The sequence below is a fragment of the Coccomyxa subellipsoidea genome (assembly GCF_000258705.1).
Source record: "Coccomyxa subellipsoidea C-169, whole genome shotgun sequence".
Taxonomy (NCBI): Eukaryota; Viridiplantae; Chlorophyta; class Trebouxiophyceae; family Coccomyxaceae; genus Coccomyxa; species Coccomyxa subellipsoidea.
Genome location: NW_005178017.1, coordinates 266860 through 281865, shown reverse-complemented (window position 1 = coordinate 281865; position 15006 = coordinate 266860). Strand labels below are relative to the sequence as shown.

The 15006-nt window shown below is 50.8% G+C and overlaps 3 protein-coding genes across 3 annotated transcripts; 2 read left to right on the top strand and 1 right to left on the bottom strand.

Annotated features, from left to right (window-relative positions):
* Positions 1 to 4409, top strand: COCSUDRAFT_60534 (camp-binding domain-like protein; the record flags this gene model as incomplete). Its single annotated transcript, XM_005642648.1, has 9 exons — positions 1 to 35; positions 407 to 483; positions 885 to 1081; positions 1829 to 1930; positions 2123 to 2224; positions 2386 to 2523; positions 2945 to 3115; positions 3430 to 3930; positions 4362 to 4409. The coding sequence occupies 9 exons, from the start codon at positions 1 to 3 to the stop codon at positions 4407 to 4409; spliced, it is 1371 nt and encodes a 456-aa protein (XP_005642705.1).
* Positions 4410 to 6965: 2556 nt separating this feature from the next.
* COCSUDRAFT_60533 (hypothetical protein) lies at positions 6966 to 9510 on the bottom strand (the record flags this gene model as incomplete). The annotated part of the gene is made up of 6 exons (XM_005642647.1): positions 6966 to 7316; positions 7722 to 7898; positions 8172 to 8330; positions 8634 to 8807; positions 8954 to 9061; positions 9448 to 9510. 6 exons carry the CDS (start codon positions 9508 to 9510, stop codon positions 6966 to 6968), a joined length of 1032 nt encoding a protein of 343 aa, XP_005642704.1.
* Positions 9511 to 12691: 3181 nt separating this feature from the next.
* On the top strand, positions 12692 to 13526 carry COCSUDRAFT_60532 (hypothetical protein; the record flags this gene model as incomplete). The annotated part of the gene is made up of 3 exons (XM_005642646.1): positions 12692 to 12698; positions 13137 to 13285; positions 13503 to 13526. The coding sequence occupies 3 exons, from the start codon at positions 12692 to 12694 to the stop codon at positions 13524 to 13526; spliced, it is 180 nt and encodes a 59-aa protein (XP_005642703.1).
* Between the last annotated feature and the right edge of the window lie 1480 nt (positions 13527 to 15006).

Genomic DNA, 15006 nt, shown 5'->3' with positions numbered 1-15006 from the left:
ATGGTTGTTATTATTATTATTATTCTCAAGCCGCAGTTGGCTTAGGTGCGTCGCGACGCACCTATGGTTGTACTATACTATAAAATGGTATTTGTGAAAACATGGACTGGGAGCCTCCATGCCTTGCCAGCATTGCATGACGGCTGGTCAAATTTCAATCATTGGAAGGTCTCGAAGATTCTCATGTTGATTACTGCGCACATTCTGGGCGCCCACCGTGCGCCCCAAGTGGCTTGCGATACATTTCAGAAATCCCAGGGGTGTTATTTGCGATTGCACAACATTCCTCAAGCTCTTGTCAAGAATCTCTACTCCGGAGTTCCATCGTGCGAATGGGTGTCTCAGCTGATGGGTGTTTGCCAATTAATTCTAAATAATTCTGTAGCGGCTGCTGGGTATATGCCAGCGGACTTGCTGATCAGAGCATATACGAGAAGTATAGCTGGGCGGTGCTCAAGGCTTGGTCTGAGACTGTCAGCGCCGGTGCGTGCCATGTGCCCCTTTGCCATTCTTGCATGTTGCCATCATCGAGTGATGAAACATGGACATCTGCTAGCATTCAAGGCCCTTAACCCTGGTTGCTAGAATTGAGGGCCTACGCCCCGGGATGCTGGCAACAATGAATCTTCAAGTTCAGAGCCGGTTGCTTCTCTAGGCAATCTGTCTGCACTACCCCAGCAAGAGAGTTCAAGCCAGAAAGAACGGCTTAGCTCCCTCTAGGGCAACAGTTCATTGGATCCGGACCCCATGGATTTATCACATGTGTCATTGCTCGCTCCCTTAGGTCCACAGTGTGTGCTTGGGACGGGCCCTGCCAAAGTTCCAGCCAAGTTTTAAGCATACTATGATCTGAGCGCTCAAATGCTGCCATGATGTGGTGGCAGGCTATGGCGCCCAGGACCCAGTGACAGCATTTGATTGCTGGATGACTACTGCAAGCCTCTTCTGGGGGATGTGCATTTGGACATTCCTGGGAGGCATAGTCACCACTCTCCTAATCCACCTCAATGCGGCCTCCTCGGAATATACCGCCAAGATCACCGCTCTCAACCAATACATGGCACACCGGAGGCTGCCCCAGGTGAAGGGAAAATTTCACCTTTCTGCATTACACTATCATTGGAAGATGGTGTAGGATTGCTGTAGTGTTACAGTACGTGAGATGGCTTTCCAAAAGAGCTTTTTTTTTTCTGTTGGAAGCTTCTTTGGCTTGCACTCTGGAGATTTCTGGCACAAGATAAAGGCTGTCGCTGTCTGCTAGTGCATGCTTCGAGGTGTTAGGGGGAAGAGGTAACTTTGTGGAGAAGGCCATTATAGGGATCTACCGAAATTTGACAAAGCGACCAGCTGTGACAAAGCCCTCACATTCTGCCATTGGCTATGGGTGTACACGGCTTGTCTGTTCTCAGGCCTCAGCTTCCTCTTCATACGTGCATATTTAGATTGTGTAATGCGCTGCATCATATCGCGATGTGTACTGCAGGGTCTACGCCAACGGATTAGAGACTCGTATGAGGCGCGTTGGAAGGCTGAGAAGCACTTTGATGAAGAGGAAATTATGCAAGAGCTGCCAAATTCCTTGCGCACAGAGGCAAGGCCAATCTTTTCTGCATGAGGCACCACAAGAGCAGCTAGCCAGTACACTGACTTAAACAATCAAAGGAGCAACTGAGTGTGCATGTTCACAAAGAGCAGATGGACACTGAGCGCGTGGCCAACATTGCACGCACCTTGAGCCAGACTCAGCTTTGCAAGCCCTTCAAGACTGTGCAGTTGGAGGCATATGCGCTCTTCTTTGCTCACTTCATTGGAATGGGTATGATTGCAGGTGTGTCTGTATACTTGTGGGGACCTCATCGCGAGCGTTCCCTTTTTTGAGGATGCCGAGGAGGGCTTCACCACCTCGTTGGTCACACTGTTGCGCCCTGCGGTGCGGCCATCGCACATTCAAGCACTATGGCAATGTTTCAATAGATCTAGTATATCCATTGCTTAATAATACTTTTAAAAAAGTACTGGTAGCAGCCCTAAATATAGTGGACTTTGCTATTGTGCTGTGCCACACTGTCTTCGGTACCCTGGACAAGAACTGCAATTTCAAATAGTTCCTATATTGCTGCAGGTGTACTTGAGAGACGATGTGGTGATTAGGGAAGGGGAAGTATCACGAGAGATGTACTTCATCAAGTCAGGCGCTGCACAGGCAAGCACCTCAAGCGGCCCTGTGCGATCTGCACGAATAGAACATTCATTGCAAGATTCATGTATGAGGCCCGCGAGTGGCCTGCAGAGCACCCCGGGTCCTTCCCATGCATTCTAGTCTTGATGGAACGCACCAAGCACCAACGGGGGAGATTGCATGAGGGCCCATGTGGCTGCGCGCAGGTGGAGGTCAATGGAATGGTGGTGACGGTGTTGAAGAAGGGGTCCTATTTTGGTGAGATTGGGCTCTTGCGAAACTGCCGGCGCACAGCCTCCATCCGTGCTCTCTCTCAAACCTGCGACCTATTCGTGTTGAGCAAGGTGCGCTCAGCACACTTCCTTCCTGATAGTCATGTCTGACCGGCAGTCGTGTCTGAGGGCGCATTGCAAATGACCAGATGTAAATTCGCACCAGTCAGTCTGCTTGATTATGATTGATTTTGCACAAGTCCCTTTCTTGGCAAACTGAGGTATGCTGAAAGTACACAGAAAGTGACATTTTGCATGTGCATGCACCCGCGTCACGCACCCACGGGGGCATGCTGCTGACAAGTGTCTGGCAATCGAGTTGTGGAGTGCTCAGGACAGCCTGTTCAGGCCGAGCCAGCATGTCAGCCAAAGAAGCAAATTACTCATTACAAACAGCTTCTACTATATGACACTGCTGTTTAATAGGGAGGGCCTAAATTGGTGTGGAGAGGCCGCGAATCTTGCTTACACTTGAAGTCCGTGGTTGCTGCAGGAAAATTTTGACGGAGTGATGAAAGACTACCCGGACTCCAGGAGGGCGATGGACTTGATCGCCGAGCACCGGCTGCGGACGCTGCACTCCAGCTCAGCATGGCAGTTCAAGCAAGATGCCCTGGGCGCCAAGAGCGTGAGTCTGGGCGCCAAAATAGAGTCCGTCCTTGAGGTGCGCAGCTCTCAGTGTGTGGTGATCTGTCATTTTGTAGCCCTTCCATTCTGCATTGAGAAACCTTGAAGGCACCACATGCCTCGAGTCTGCAGAGCCCATGCATGAGTTTGGAGAAGTCCAGAAATGTTCACGGAGGTTTGCTTGAGCCGTTGCCATGCTTCAGAAGCCAAGAGCTTCTGAAGTTCACTCCAATGCTCCTAATGATTATCATACCCATTTGCGATGCTTTATGGGATGCCGGCTGATAGGTGCAACACAGTGTTCTGACCGTCAGAACATCAGCGTGACGCTGATCGCATGGATCCATGCAGATGGATGACATTGAAGGCGGTGACTCTGGGCAGCAGCCGCCCACGCCCACCCGCATCCAGGCCACTATCTCTAGCAGCTCTGCCCCTGTGCCAGGTATCACCCGGGGCAACAGCCGCGCCGCGTCGGGCGGTCGCAGCGCGCCGGCAACGCCGTACACACTGCAGCGGACTATGACGGCCGATCTGGCGCGGCAGCAATTTGCAGAAACGCCATCCAGGGTCCACCCGCTGCGCCACGCCAGCTCAGCGACCTCGGAGGCTGCGCTGGCGCAGCAAGGGCATGGCATGCTTAGGCGTACTGCCAGCGCAGGAGACCTGTCAATGCTGTCTTTGCAGCAGGGCGATGCAGATAGAAGGGCGCGGTCAGCTGCAGCGGAAGGAAGCAATGCGCGAGAGAGGGGCGGCGCTGGTGTGCTAGGGAAGCTGATGGGGAAGGTGGGCGGCGCTGGCAGGCAAGCAGCTAGGAGAAATGACTTCAAAGCATTTCTGGGACCTCCCGGGGTGAGTTGCTGTCCACGCCCCAACAAAAAGTCTGTTTTATACTGGCTGAGGCATGTATACACCTACGTAGCAGCTTGCCTGAGAAATCCAAATGAGCATTCCAACAAAGGCTCCAGAACATAATCATGATTCTCTTCTCTGCCAGCAGTACCAATGCACGAAATGGTGTTGAGCATATTCAGCAAGATGAGAGATGCCCAATACCTCCATGACGAATCTAAACAACATGATGACATAGCAGGGCGCGCGATGAGAGTGAGAAGGTGGGAATGTATTAATTCTATGGAGAGCATGACTTGCTAGGTGACCTCCTGAACCATTTCTTTGAGTGCTTTACGATATACCTGTCGTTGCATGCATGCAGATCAGAGAGGACGAAGAAGACTTGGAGCAGGGTCATCAGTCAGGGGTCACATCTCCTTTGCTGGCAGGGTCGCAGCGTGCCAGATCAGGCGCCTACACCTCTGAGGCTGAATTGATGCCCTTGTATCGTAGGGACCAATCCTGGCGCTAGTCTAGGCTGAGCATAACTTCAAATAGGTGTGGCTGTCAGCGGCCTTGTCCAGACTGGGATATTGAAGACTGCACTGCTTGAATGTGGCATTTGTAACACTGTTACAGTACAGCCAAGCGCAGCCAAGCACAGCAGTGGCTGGCAGCCAGTTGGTGTGCTTCAGCAAGTTTTGCGCACAGCCAAGCTGGAAATGTTGTGGGTTTTCCCTGGGTGGAAAATGGGCCGTGCTTAGAGCAAAGCAGTGCTTTAACTTAAAGGGGGATTGTGGAGAGATGGTGCACTTGAAGGGAGTCTGGTCATAGAGTCATAGATTGTCGATATTGGAGGTGGGGATAGGCATTTGCATGGCTCATATATGGTATATTTGTTGTGTAGCGTGTGGCGACAATGTGCCTGGACAGCACCATGGGGGTATGACATGGTAACATTGAAGTGTACTATGTCCTGTAGACCTGAAGGCTGCAAGCGTGCATTTGCGAGTTGACAAGGCTGCAAGCCTATGCATATCGGCCCCGGGTTCCGGCTGCAGACGGACCTGTGTATGCCCTATGGCCCTCTGGGCTCTGGGTTCGCCACTCATAAAGATTATTATTATTATCATTATTATTATTATGATGTCCAGTACATGCCATACATCCGACTTAAACATCACCATCCACAAGTCTATAGCAGCAAAGGACAGAAAAAAAAAGGCGCGAAAAAAAAGCATGTAGATTGTGGCACCCATTAGGACTCGAACCCGGGCATTCCGAATTAGGGGAGGGGCTCGAACCCTCTACCAACTAACCCGTCCAGGGATTGGGCTCGAACCAATTACAGCCTGACGCCACCAGGAGAGCCGTGCCTTGCTCAGCTGTTGCTTTCAGATTCATATATTGCCTTGCGTCTTTAGTTTTGTCCAAGCCGCATTTGCCAGGCCCTTTACCCAGCGCAAACGCGTAACAACATTTGGGGCGTGTTATGTTGAGGCAGCCAAGTTTTTTAAAGATATTACAGCAAGGTGAACACCCAAACACAAGAGTTTAACTTTTTACATGTGTGTCTGACTGTTTGGGCGGGACTTGGCAGCAGCAGTAATGCATTAATCGAGACTGCAGTAAATTTTGAAGAGTGTTTTCGACAACGAGAGGTATCTCTTCGAAGCTCACACAAACTGACATTTTGGCAAAGCTCCCAAAACTTCAGCACCCGACCGCTGCTCGGAACAGTACGGTATATCGTAGGTGAATTGACCTATTTGCGGCATTGCAGTAGTAAAACCAGGGAGAGTAGCCTAGGAGAACTCTCCCTGGTAAAATTAGAAGTCGGAACCAGCTTGATCTGTGCCGCACGGCGAGCACCTGGCCGCCATGGCTCACGCCACGTGACGAGTGTATCGTTCGTTCTGGCTTTGCCGAGCCGAGCTCAAACCTTACGTAAGGGGAGCTGACCTGCCTTTCTTGTGCATGATTTTAAAAACCTTTGGCATCCAGAGCTCAAAGCCTGTCCTCGAGCTCACCGTCTTCGATCATCAAAGATAAGCAAGTGACAAATGCAGGAAGGGGCATGTGGCTGAAATGGATCCTGTAATGATGTCATTGCAGATGATGTTTTAAACAATGTCAGGCACTGGGGCTAGAGGCTAGAAGCAGACCACTGAAGGGCTGGAATGCCTGTGTGGGAAGTGACCTTGCTGCCATCGCGATCCAATCGGGCATGCATATGACTGGTGGAGGACGTGCAAGAATTGAGAAGACTGGAGAGCAAGAACTTAGGCATTACTTGAGTACCTAGTCCTTCAGGACTGAATTACATGTAAATTTAATATAAGATGATAATAGTGCCGTGCATCCCCCACTGAGATATGTCAAGCAACTACTATGTTTCGCACAATAACGAAACGTATGTATAGTAACAACTACAATTACAGTAGCAGTGCCAAACTTTTGAGATTTGCAATCTTGTTACACTCATCGTTCAGCATGTTTGCTTTCGTGCCCAGGGGGCTAACTAAGGCTCAATCATGCTGTGCATGATGTCAGAAAGGGTTTAATCATTCATTGTGGTCACTAATCATACAGATGCGTCTACGACAGCATACAATAAATCTAAAATCCGACAAAACTATGGGATGAAGAAAGCAAAAATACTTCAACGTTCAGACTTAGGCCCCCCGGGCCCGGAGCAGCTTCAAGCAACCCATCTGGTGATCATTTGTAGTTTCTCCCTCCAGGCATGCACTTAATTGATCTGCAAGGTCCTTCAAGACCTGATGGGTCCCTTACTAGGTGCAACAGAGCTCTAAGATCCGGCACTGTCCTTTTCACTGAATAGCTCTTTCACTACACAAATTAGTTATACAAAAGCAAATCTGATGACTTCAATGTGCTGGCAGGCCTATGCGTCTTCCAGCATCCAAAGCATCTGGAAACAGAAAAATGTGTTCGTTCGCGCCAGAATGCCGGCTGCCAAGCTGCTGGTAGCCTGATGCATCACAGCTGTGAATTCATACTCAGATACAAAGCGACTCCTGCTGCTCCTGCTACTGCTGCTGCTGCTGCTGCTGCTGAGTGAGCTTGCTCAGGCAGCTGCGCAGCTCGTCGGGCCGCAACAGAGGAACTGCCTCACGCTCTATCAAGCTGGGGGGCGTGATGGGAGCGGGGGGTCCCTCACACCAGACAATCCCAAACCCACCAAACTCGCCATCTGGCGACACCTCCCGACTGCCCTGGCAGTGTGCGTGGCTGCCCAGGGGAGAGTCATGGTCACAGGGGCTGTCGGGCGTGAAGCTGGGGGGCGGCTGGATGGCAGGCATGGGGAAGGCGGGCCCTTCCAGGCCGTGCTCTTCCATGATCATCTGCGCCTGCTTGCGCCAGGTGCGCTCCTTGATGACCTGCAGCGCACAGCACAGCATGCCCTCAACGTGAAGGAAACTTTGAAAGCAGAAATCTGCAACCTGACATGCCATGATTCAATCACCCGTTGCACCGGCAGGTCATGGTAACTACATGGTGTCAAGTGAAACGCATGTCTGCAGCCTGACATTTACAGCATTTAAGCCGATAGGTCTTGCTCCATTGCAGGAAACTGATCAGGTGCTGCCTCTTCAATCTTGTATTTATGTCGCCTTGCCACCTTGGCTTTGGGGCTGGAGGAACTTGAGGCTGGAATATCAGGCATGCACCCTCCCTAAACTTGAGTTGCATGCCTAGACAGCGACCGCAACTTACCTCTGATTCCAGCATAGATCTATCCTGCAGGTAGAATCAAGGAAGGGGCCTGATAGGTGGCTGCACACCTCATTTGACAGCTGGCGCACTCTGTCCTGGGCATCCGCCAGCTCGTGGCAGACGTGGGCGGGGTCGTCCAGGATGTCCCAGGCTCTGTCCAGCTTATACATCAATTCCTTCGACTTTTTGCCCAGCCGGGACGCGCCATGCCGCTGATCGGCCGCTTCCAATTTCGCTTCCCCCATCTGCACAAGCGCACATCATGCGATCTGAAGTCTTTCGCTTGTGCACCCTTTTTTCCTCTCAGCCGGGCAACCGGTGAGTCCGGCATGCGCTGACCAAGATGCCCATCTGGATTTATCCGGCAAAGTACGAGTACCACCCCATCAGGAATCCGGCCATGCTAGACACAATACACAGATCCACAGAGTCAAGTATTCCTGAGCCCTTTTGCATGAAGATCTGTCGCAGCCAGCTTGTCTCTGCTAATTTGACCTGGGCACTGCAGTGGTGCTCACCTTAAATGTCAGCAAGTTGCGCTGCTCGTTGTTCTGCTGCACCAAGTCTTGCTGGGCAGCCAGGCTCTTGCGCAGCAGCCGCCTTGTGCGGTCCAGGTCGGCAGCACTTGCTGCATTCTTCTGCTCTGCTGTCTCAGCGCGTTGGAGAGCTTCTGCCAACTGCAGGCGAAACACAGAACCAATGTCAGCAATGTTCACCCAAGGTGATCTCATATCTGCAGGCTGCACGCAAGATGTAGATGGGTCTTGAGGAAGAGGAAAGTTTGGAAGTTGTAGAGACGCCTCGGTGGGACAAAGCTATATTGATGGCTTTGCTCAAGCAATGGGACTAGGCCTTCCTCACTGTTGTGCCAAGGAAACACAACGTGGCAGGATGCAGCAATATGCAATCATCCTGCGCTGAACCTGGCATTGTGACATTCGACTAGGAGTCTGTGGGAGTAAAAACAGCACAGAATGCACACGCGCCTGCTTCTGCATGTGCTCATCTGGCCTTTCTCGCCTCCTTCGTTGCCGCCAAGCAGACGGGCGGCGGCCTCTGCTCGCCGCATGCCCTGATGTGGCTGTTTCTGGCGCAGACTCGGAGTCTCCCTCAACAAAGTCCACTTGTGTATGGTCGAGGCGCGCACGCTTGACCTGCAGGTGCGAATGAACATGATTAGCAAACACGCTTGCTCAGTGTCTTGGTGCCCTGCGATGCGAAGCTGGCAGAACCCAGAATTTTAGGAACCTTCAGATGCAGGATCCACAGTTCTGCACCACTTATAACAATGGGGGGTGACCTGCTGGCGGTCTTCGTCGTCATTGGGCTGGTCAGCTGAGTCCTGATGCTCCCGAGTCCTCTTTGATGAAGTGGAAGAGGTGGCTTCCTCCTCAGAACCCAATCCTTCCTGCAGCAGCCAAGAACACTCCTTGTGGATATTGTACAGGCAAATCAAGCTATCTGTACTTTATACATGCATCACCACATTGACTTATAGACGTGCCCAAAAAAACTGCGCCAACCCAGAAACCCTTGGCGATCCCGTCACTTGGCAGCCCCCAGGACATAGCTATGGCAAGCCAGGCGAAAGAGCTTGCGTCAGCCTTAAATCGGCAGAGGACCACCTCTGACTGATTTCAATAATCAATTATTGACTGATGTGCATTTATCCTACGACGCAGTCCTCCCTCGACAAAGTGAGCTCATGAGCTCGGCCATTGCATCGAAACAATGCAAGCGTTGGTATGGTGCCAAAAGCTGGGATTATCCACCCTAGTGACATAATCTGCCCACAAGCGTCTTGACGCCGTTGACAAAAGGGCCATCGCCCCCGTTCGCGCAGGTCTTGAGCTTCATGTCACTTTGGTGATCTGTTCTGTTGAGGTGTTATGTATAGGCTTATGGATCCACTGGTTTTACTGCAACAGGTCTAAACCAATATTGCACAAGAATGAAAGCTGAGGTTGCAGATTCTTACGTGCAAGATGGTACAATGAATATGTCTGCCTTCACACAGAGGGTAAGTGGGGTAATTTCTAGGGCTCCTAATAAAGAGGAGGTGATTTTAAAAGGAGAAGCTGTCAGAAGCACACTTCAATCGTTGCAGCCAGACTTCATCATTGCTGCAAGTCTGGAAGACAATTCATCGTGTTGAATCACCCGCTCACTCAGACAATTGCTGAGGCGACTTTGTTAGTATATTCCTGGAGCCTGATCTAGGCGAGATCCTTTCAAGGCAATTATTGAATCCCACACGTAGCGCCTTTATCAAATTGCGTACGATGTCACCAGGATTTCTGGAGAATACGGTGATTTAAAGGCTTGAGATTCTAGAACACTAGGTGAGAACGTGCGCCATAAGATCAAGGACACAAGGACGGGTCTTGACAAGCACAGCACAACTGTCGGCATCCCGCAGAGGTATATTTGTGCGACACATAGATTGTTTGCTCACACCCTGCATTTGGTGCGGCAAGACAGAGAGATCATTGGTGCAGCTATAAGGTCACACAACACAGAAAGTCAGGAAGGGGTTGTGTGCCGCAGGCGATAACAATGTTCAACTGATTAAGGCTCAGACCATACAGAGCTTGCTGCGCAGCTGCCGGCCTGCAAAAGAGGAGACGGTGCTGCAGGGGTCAGAGCGTACCTACTGACATCAAGGTTGTGTTCTGCATCACTTTGGTCAAAGTGCGGCAATTGACGCACTGCGAATTAGTGTAGCTGAACTATGAACTGACTTCTCCAAGTGTGCACTGGCAGAGATGAAAAAGGACGAGTTGAATCGAGAACTTAGACTTTCAAAAGAACTCTTCAAGCAGACGCACAAAGAATGGGAGTGGGTAGACAGCTGCTATGAGGAGTTGAAGGCAAAGGCAGAAGTACACGGCATTGGTACGACCTCACGACCGCTTGAATGGCCCACCCCAGTGGCAGAGCAATGCAGGAGAGCTGGTTGACTAGTGACCAACTTTAAACATCGTGTGTGTTTGGTGCGCAGACTTCGAACTTTTAGACATCCAGGCAATCTATAGCATGCATTCTCTGCCCAACGATCTCAGAGAGGATCTCTACCGGGCCTGGTGTTATAGTGACCTCCGTGCAGAGTTCAAACGCCGCCAGAAATGGTGAAAGAGGGAACTAGCAATGTTTTACCAGCAAAACCCGCCTCGTGCTGATGGTGCCCCCCCTACTATCAAAACCTGACATGACACTGTTGTTCCAGCAAGGTTGTTTTGCCCGTCTTTGCTTTGCTCGCCTGTGCTGCAGAAGCTTTTCAACAACGACGCGACAAAAAATAGTGACTAGCTACACAATGTTGTCTCAGAGAGTCAAAGGCAGTCTGGTCCTTCCTTAGCTTTTCAGCTACATGGCAACCTGAGGTTGCGCTGATGCTGTTGTGAATGCGCTGATGCTGTTGTGAATGTGAACGTGAATGTGAATGTGCATGGTCAAGAGTGCAGAGTTAAGTTGGTAACATTGGTAATACAAATTAGCAAGCCCAAATGCCTTGGCTGCTTGGGCAGGTACAATCTGGGAGCGGATGGGTGGCTACTGCCGCAGAATGTTGCTCCAGACTGATCAAGAGCCAGCGCAATTGGAATCAGCACCATCGCAGTCTCTGAAGCACCCGGATACGTCGATGCCATCCCACATGCACGACTCCTTCAGTTCAGTCACTGGCAGTCACTTGCACTTCGATTGAAGCATGGCAGCGGGCTGATGCAGCACAGCCAATCAGCTGTTGGCGGCATGCGGTTCCACCAAGGCCTTTTCTGAGCTGACAGCCACTGGGGTTTGCAATGGCCAGCCCGAGCAGGTCATCCATGGGACCGTCCGTGGGACCGTTGTGACAAATCCACTCTTGGGCAACTTGAGCTGCTGCATGCATGCATATATTGTAGTTGAGCTCCGTAGCCAAGCGTAACCTCTGTGGGTTATGAGAAGAGTGCCCTTTCTGACTTGTTGTGTGTGTTGGACCACCATGGCATATGACTTACCCCAAGCGGCTTTGTGCATGCGGAGTGCAGCTAGGGACTGACCCTAAGATTCATCAAGGAAAGAATTCTCTTGCAAGTGGGTTGTTTATAAAGCCGTGCTTTCTGTTGCATTGCCATTGTGGACTCCCCAACTTTTCTTTGTCATGATGGTTGATAAATCATCCAGCAGCATAAGGTTGACTTGACAATAATGTCCCAGCCACAGGGCCAAGGTTGCTGCCACCTGTGATACCCAATGCTGCTCGGAATTTTGTCAAGCATACGTGGAAGCAAACAGATGTGCTTCAAAGCAGATGGCAACATCATGTGGACCTCATGATGTGGACCTGGCAAAAATAATGATATAAGTCCTTTTGTCTGGGACGAAATGCCACCCAGGGGTCTCCTTCCCAAGTGTAAGCCTGAAGTGGGTTGTTTGTCACTTGTCACTTATCAGAAGGGATTGCCAATCTAGATTAAGGCAGGTTTGTTTGGGCTGGCAATTTAAAGTTTGAAGATCTTTGTACCCCAACCCTTTGGGGCTCCGGGGTATTGGTGGGGTTGCGATGATGAACCCTACAATCTTTCGAACAGGGTTCGTTTTCTGGGATGGGCCAAGTGACGGGGATCGAATCCTGATACGACAACTTGCGGGAAATCTAGGACTGTCGAACAGCTCACACAAGTTGGGGATTGAAGCCAGGCTGACTCTCATAATTCTATGCATATTTTTCAGTGCGAACAATTGCTAGATCGCGAACTGCAACGCTATCGAATTGAAAACAGCAAATTAGAGCGCTGACAAGCAGGACATTTTTCTGCTTCGCTTGATGCAACATGCCCGTTCTTGCCGGTGCGGAGGCCTGCGCACCATAGATGTGGCCTGTTGGAGCATTCGCTCGATTTGAATTCGTGTTCCGTTCAACATTGGGATGTAGAAGTGAGCGCTGCCGCTTGCACTGCACTGTCCAGGTGCTAAGGAATTTCCGTTTTCCCTGTGCAGATGGCTTCTTGGAGGCTTTCGTCACGTTCATCGTAGCGCTTCCCTTGGCAGACGTATGGCAGGTGCGCCTTTCACAATTCCATATCTCTAATTTTTTTTTTCGCGTTGTGGCACAAAGGCTGGCAGATTTGATAGAAGATAATTCTGTATGTGCTTCAACCTCATCTCCTGATGCTTATCTGGGGCCTTTAATCCAAGATGCTCTGAAGATCCACCTGTGGAGAGAGAGAGAGAGAGAGAGAGAGAGGGGTAGAGAGAGAGAGAGAGAGAGAGAGAGAGAGAGAGAAACATTACATCATGCCAGCCAACAAGGCTGATTAGATGATCACTGTATCTAGATCAGTATTTACTCGTTCTGATGAGAGTCTGATAAACTGAGCCACCTGTACTAGATCATCTTGCCACATGAACTGACGCATAGTGGTGATACTGGGCCTAAACAGTGGATGTGGCTTGGTGAGCTCAGCGGTGAAGTGCTCTCTTTGTGATGCACCTTGCAGGACGTGGCATGGCGGGAGCAGCAGCGGCGGCTGCTGACGGCGCACTTTGGTCCGCGCGATGTGGAATCACTGGCCATGAGCTGCCGCTGGACACCGACAACGGCTTCACAGGGACGCCCCTGCGCTGGGTGCAAGAGCGAGTGCTCAAGGTGCTTTTGCCGTTCTGCTTCGATTATACTGGCAAAACATGATGGATTAGGATTGTGGCAATAATGATGTGCATGATGTGCATAGCATATTCTGATTCGAGTTGATTTGGAGTTCAAGGACCTTGCTGGTCATCCACATGGAATTGGGCTGAAGATGTACTTTGCACTGCTCGGTAGGAGAGAGCGCACGCGCCATGCCGACACTTTCGCCGCGCAGGACGCGCCTGCAGGCGAGAAATGAGGGCGCTTCTCTGGATAGTGTTTCGGCTGAAGCTGCCGCAGGGCATCAAGTCGATGGGGAGAATGTGGGCGGTGAGCAACCCCCTACGAACCCTTTCTCTCTGACACCGAAATGCCAGAATTGCCCTGTGTGCCTCCTCGGTGCAGGCTTGTTGAACAGGCATTGGTTGTGCAATCTTGTAGGACTGCTATTAAAGTTGTATAGGCCATTTACCTTCTTCCTACCATGTGACGACAACCAACCGGAGCTAGAACTTGACTCAGGAAGGCGGGATGCCAAGCCATTGACACTTCAAGAAGGGAAGGGTTACCAAGACGTTGCCGACCTGTTCCCCAATGTGATCTACGAGGGGCATGAAACAGAGGCAGCTCACCTGGGCGCCGATGGAACGGCCACCGTTTCTCCGGATGCACCAGAGGAAGTGCAGCATCTTGGCCTGCGTGGTGGTGGTTCTGGCGAATATTTGGTAAGCACTAACGCCGATGATTTAGACAACATTCCGATTCGTGAGTCCGTCCACCTATTCAACAATAGAGGGGCAATGGCTAGCTACTACGAGCCCAAAGGGGCAGAGCCCGAACGAGATCTCGTCAATTTCACTGGCAGCCAGGGGGCATGCAAGCCTGAACGCATCCCTGCTATGGAGGGCGACAGTAGGCCAGGTGGCTTTTCAGGTAGGATTAACCTTGTTGAACTCTCTCGTTGTTGGCCTCGCCATTGGTGCCAGAATTGTCTTGACGCAAAATGCAAGTGCGTGGGCTCAAAAGTGGTTTCGCGAGAGGGCATCAAGAGATACCCCAACTGGGACCCACGTTCTGAGTACTATAGGAACAAATACCGCCGATGCCATGGATTTGAACAAGGTTATAGAGGCTAACGGGGGAAGGGGGGGGGGGAGGGGGGGGGGGGGGACCCAGGCCGGGCTCTAGGATATTGAAGACATGTAATGGAATGCGAACTTCATTAGCCTTAATTGGCGGCTGGGGCTATGCGCCAGTAGGCATACCATATGACAGGGCCAAGTAGGCATTGGGATTGATCAACATCCTGCTGTTGTACAGTTGTCGTTCACTAGATGGAGCTGGAATACAAAAGGACTCTTACTAACCTAGTAAACAGTAATTAATTAAGCTAATTTGATGTTCCCTGAGAAAATTTACTAGGGGATATATATATCCCCTATTAAAATGCTGGAGTCCAGAAGGGATACAATACTTATGTAGTCATCTGGCGGGAGGTCTTGATGTATATGTGAAAGGGGTTCAACAGGACTGCAAGCAATTAGCTTAATATTTGCTCACTAAGAAGGATAAAAAACTGTGTCTGCAGCTGCCAGCAACATTGAGCAGACAGACATGTGGTAGCTCTAAGGAATAGCATAAGGAAATTTCATAGCTTCCAAGGGTGAATGCATGCAGCTGCTGCAGCGGTACAGCCTGTACAGCTGAGCTTTTCATTGATCAACCAGCTTTGCAGCACG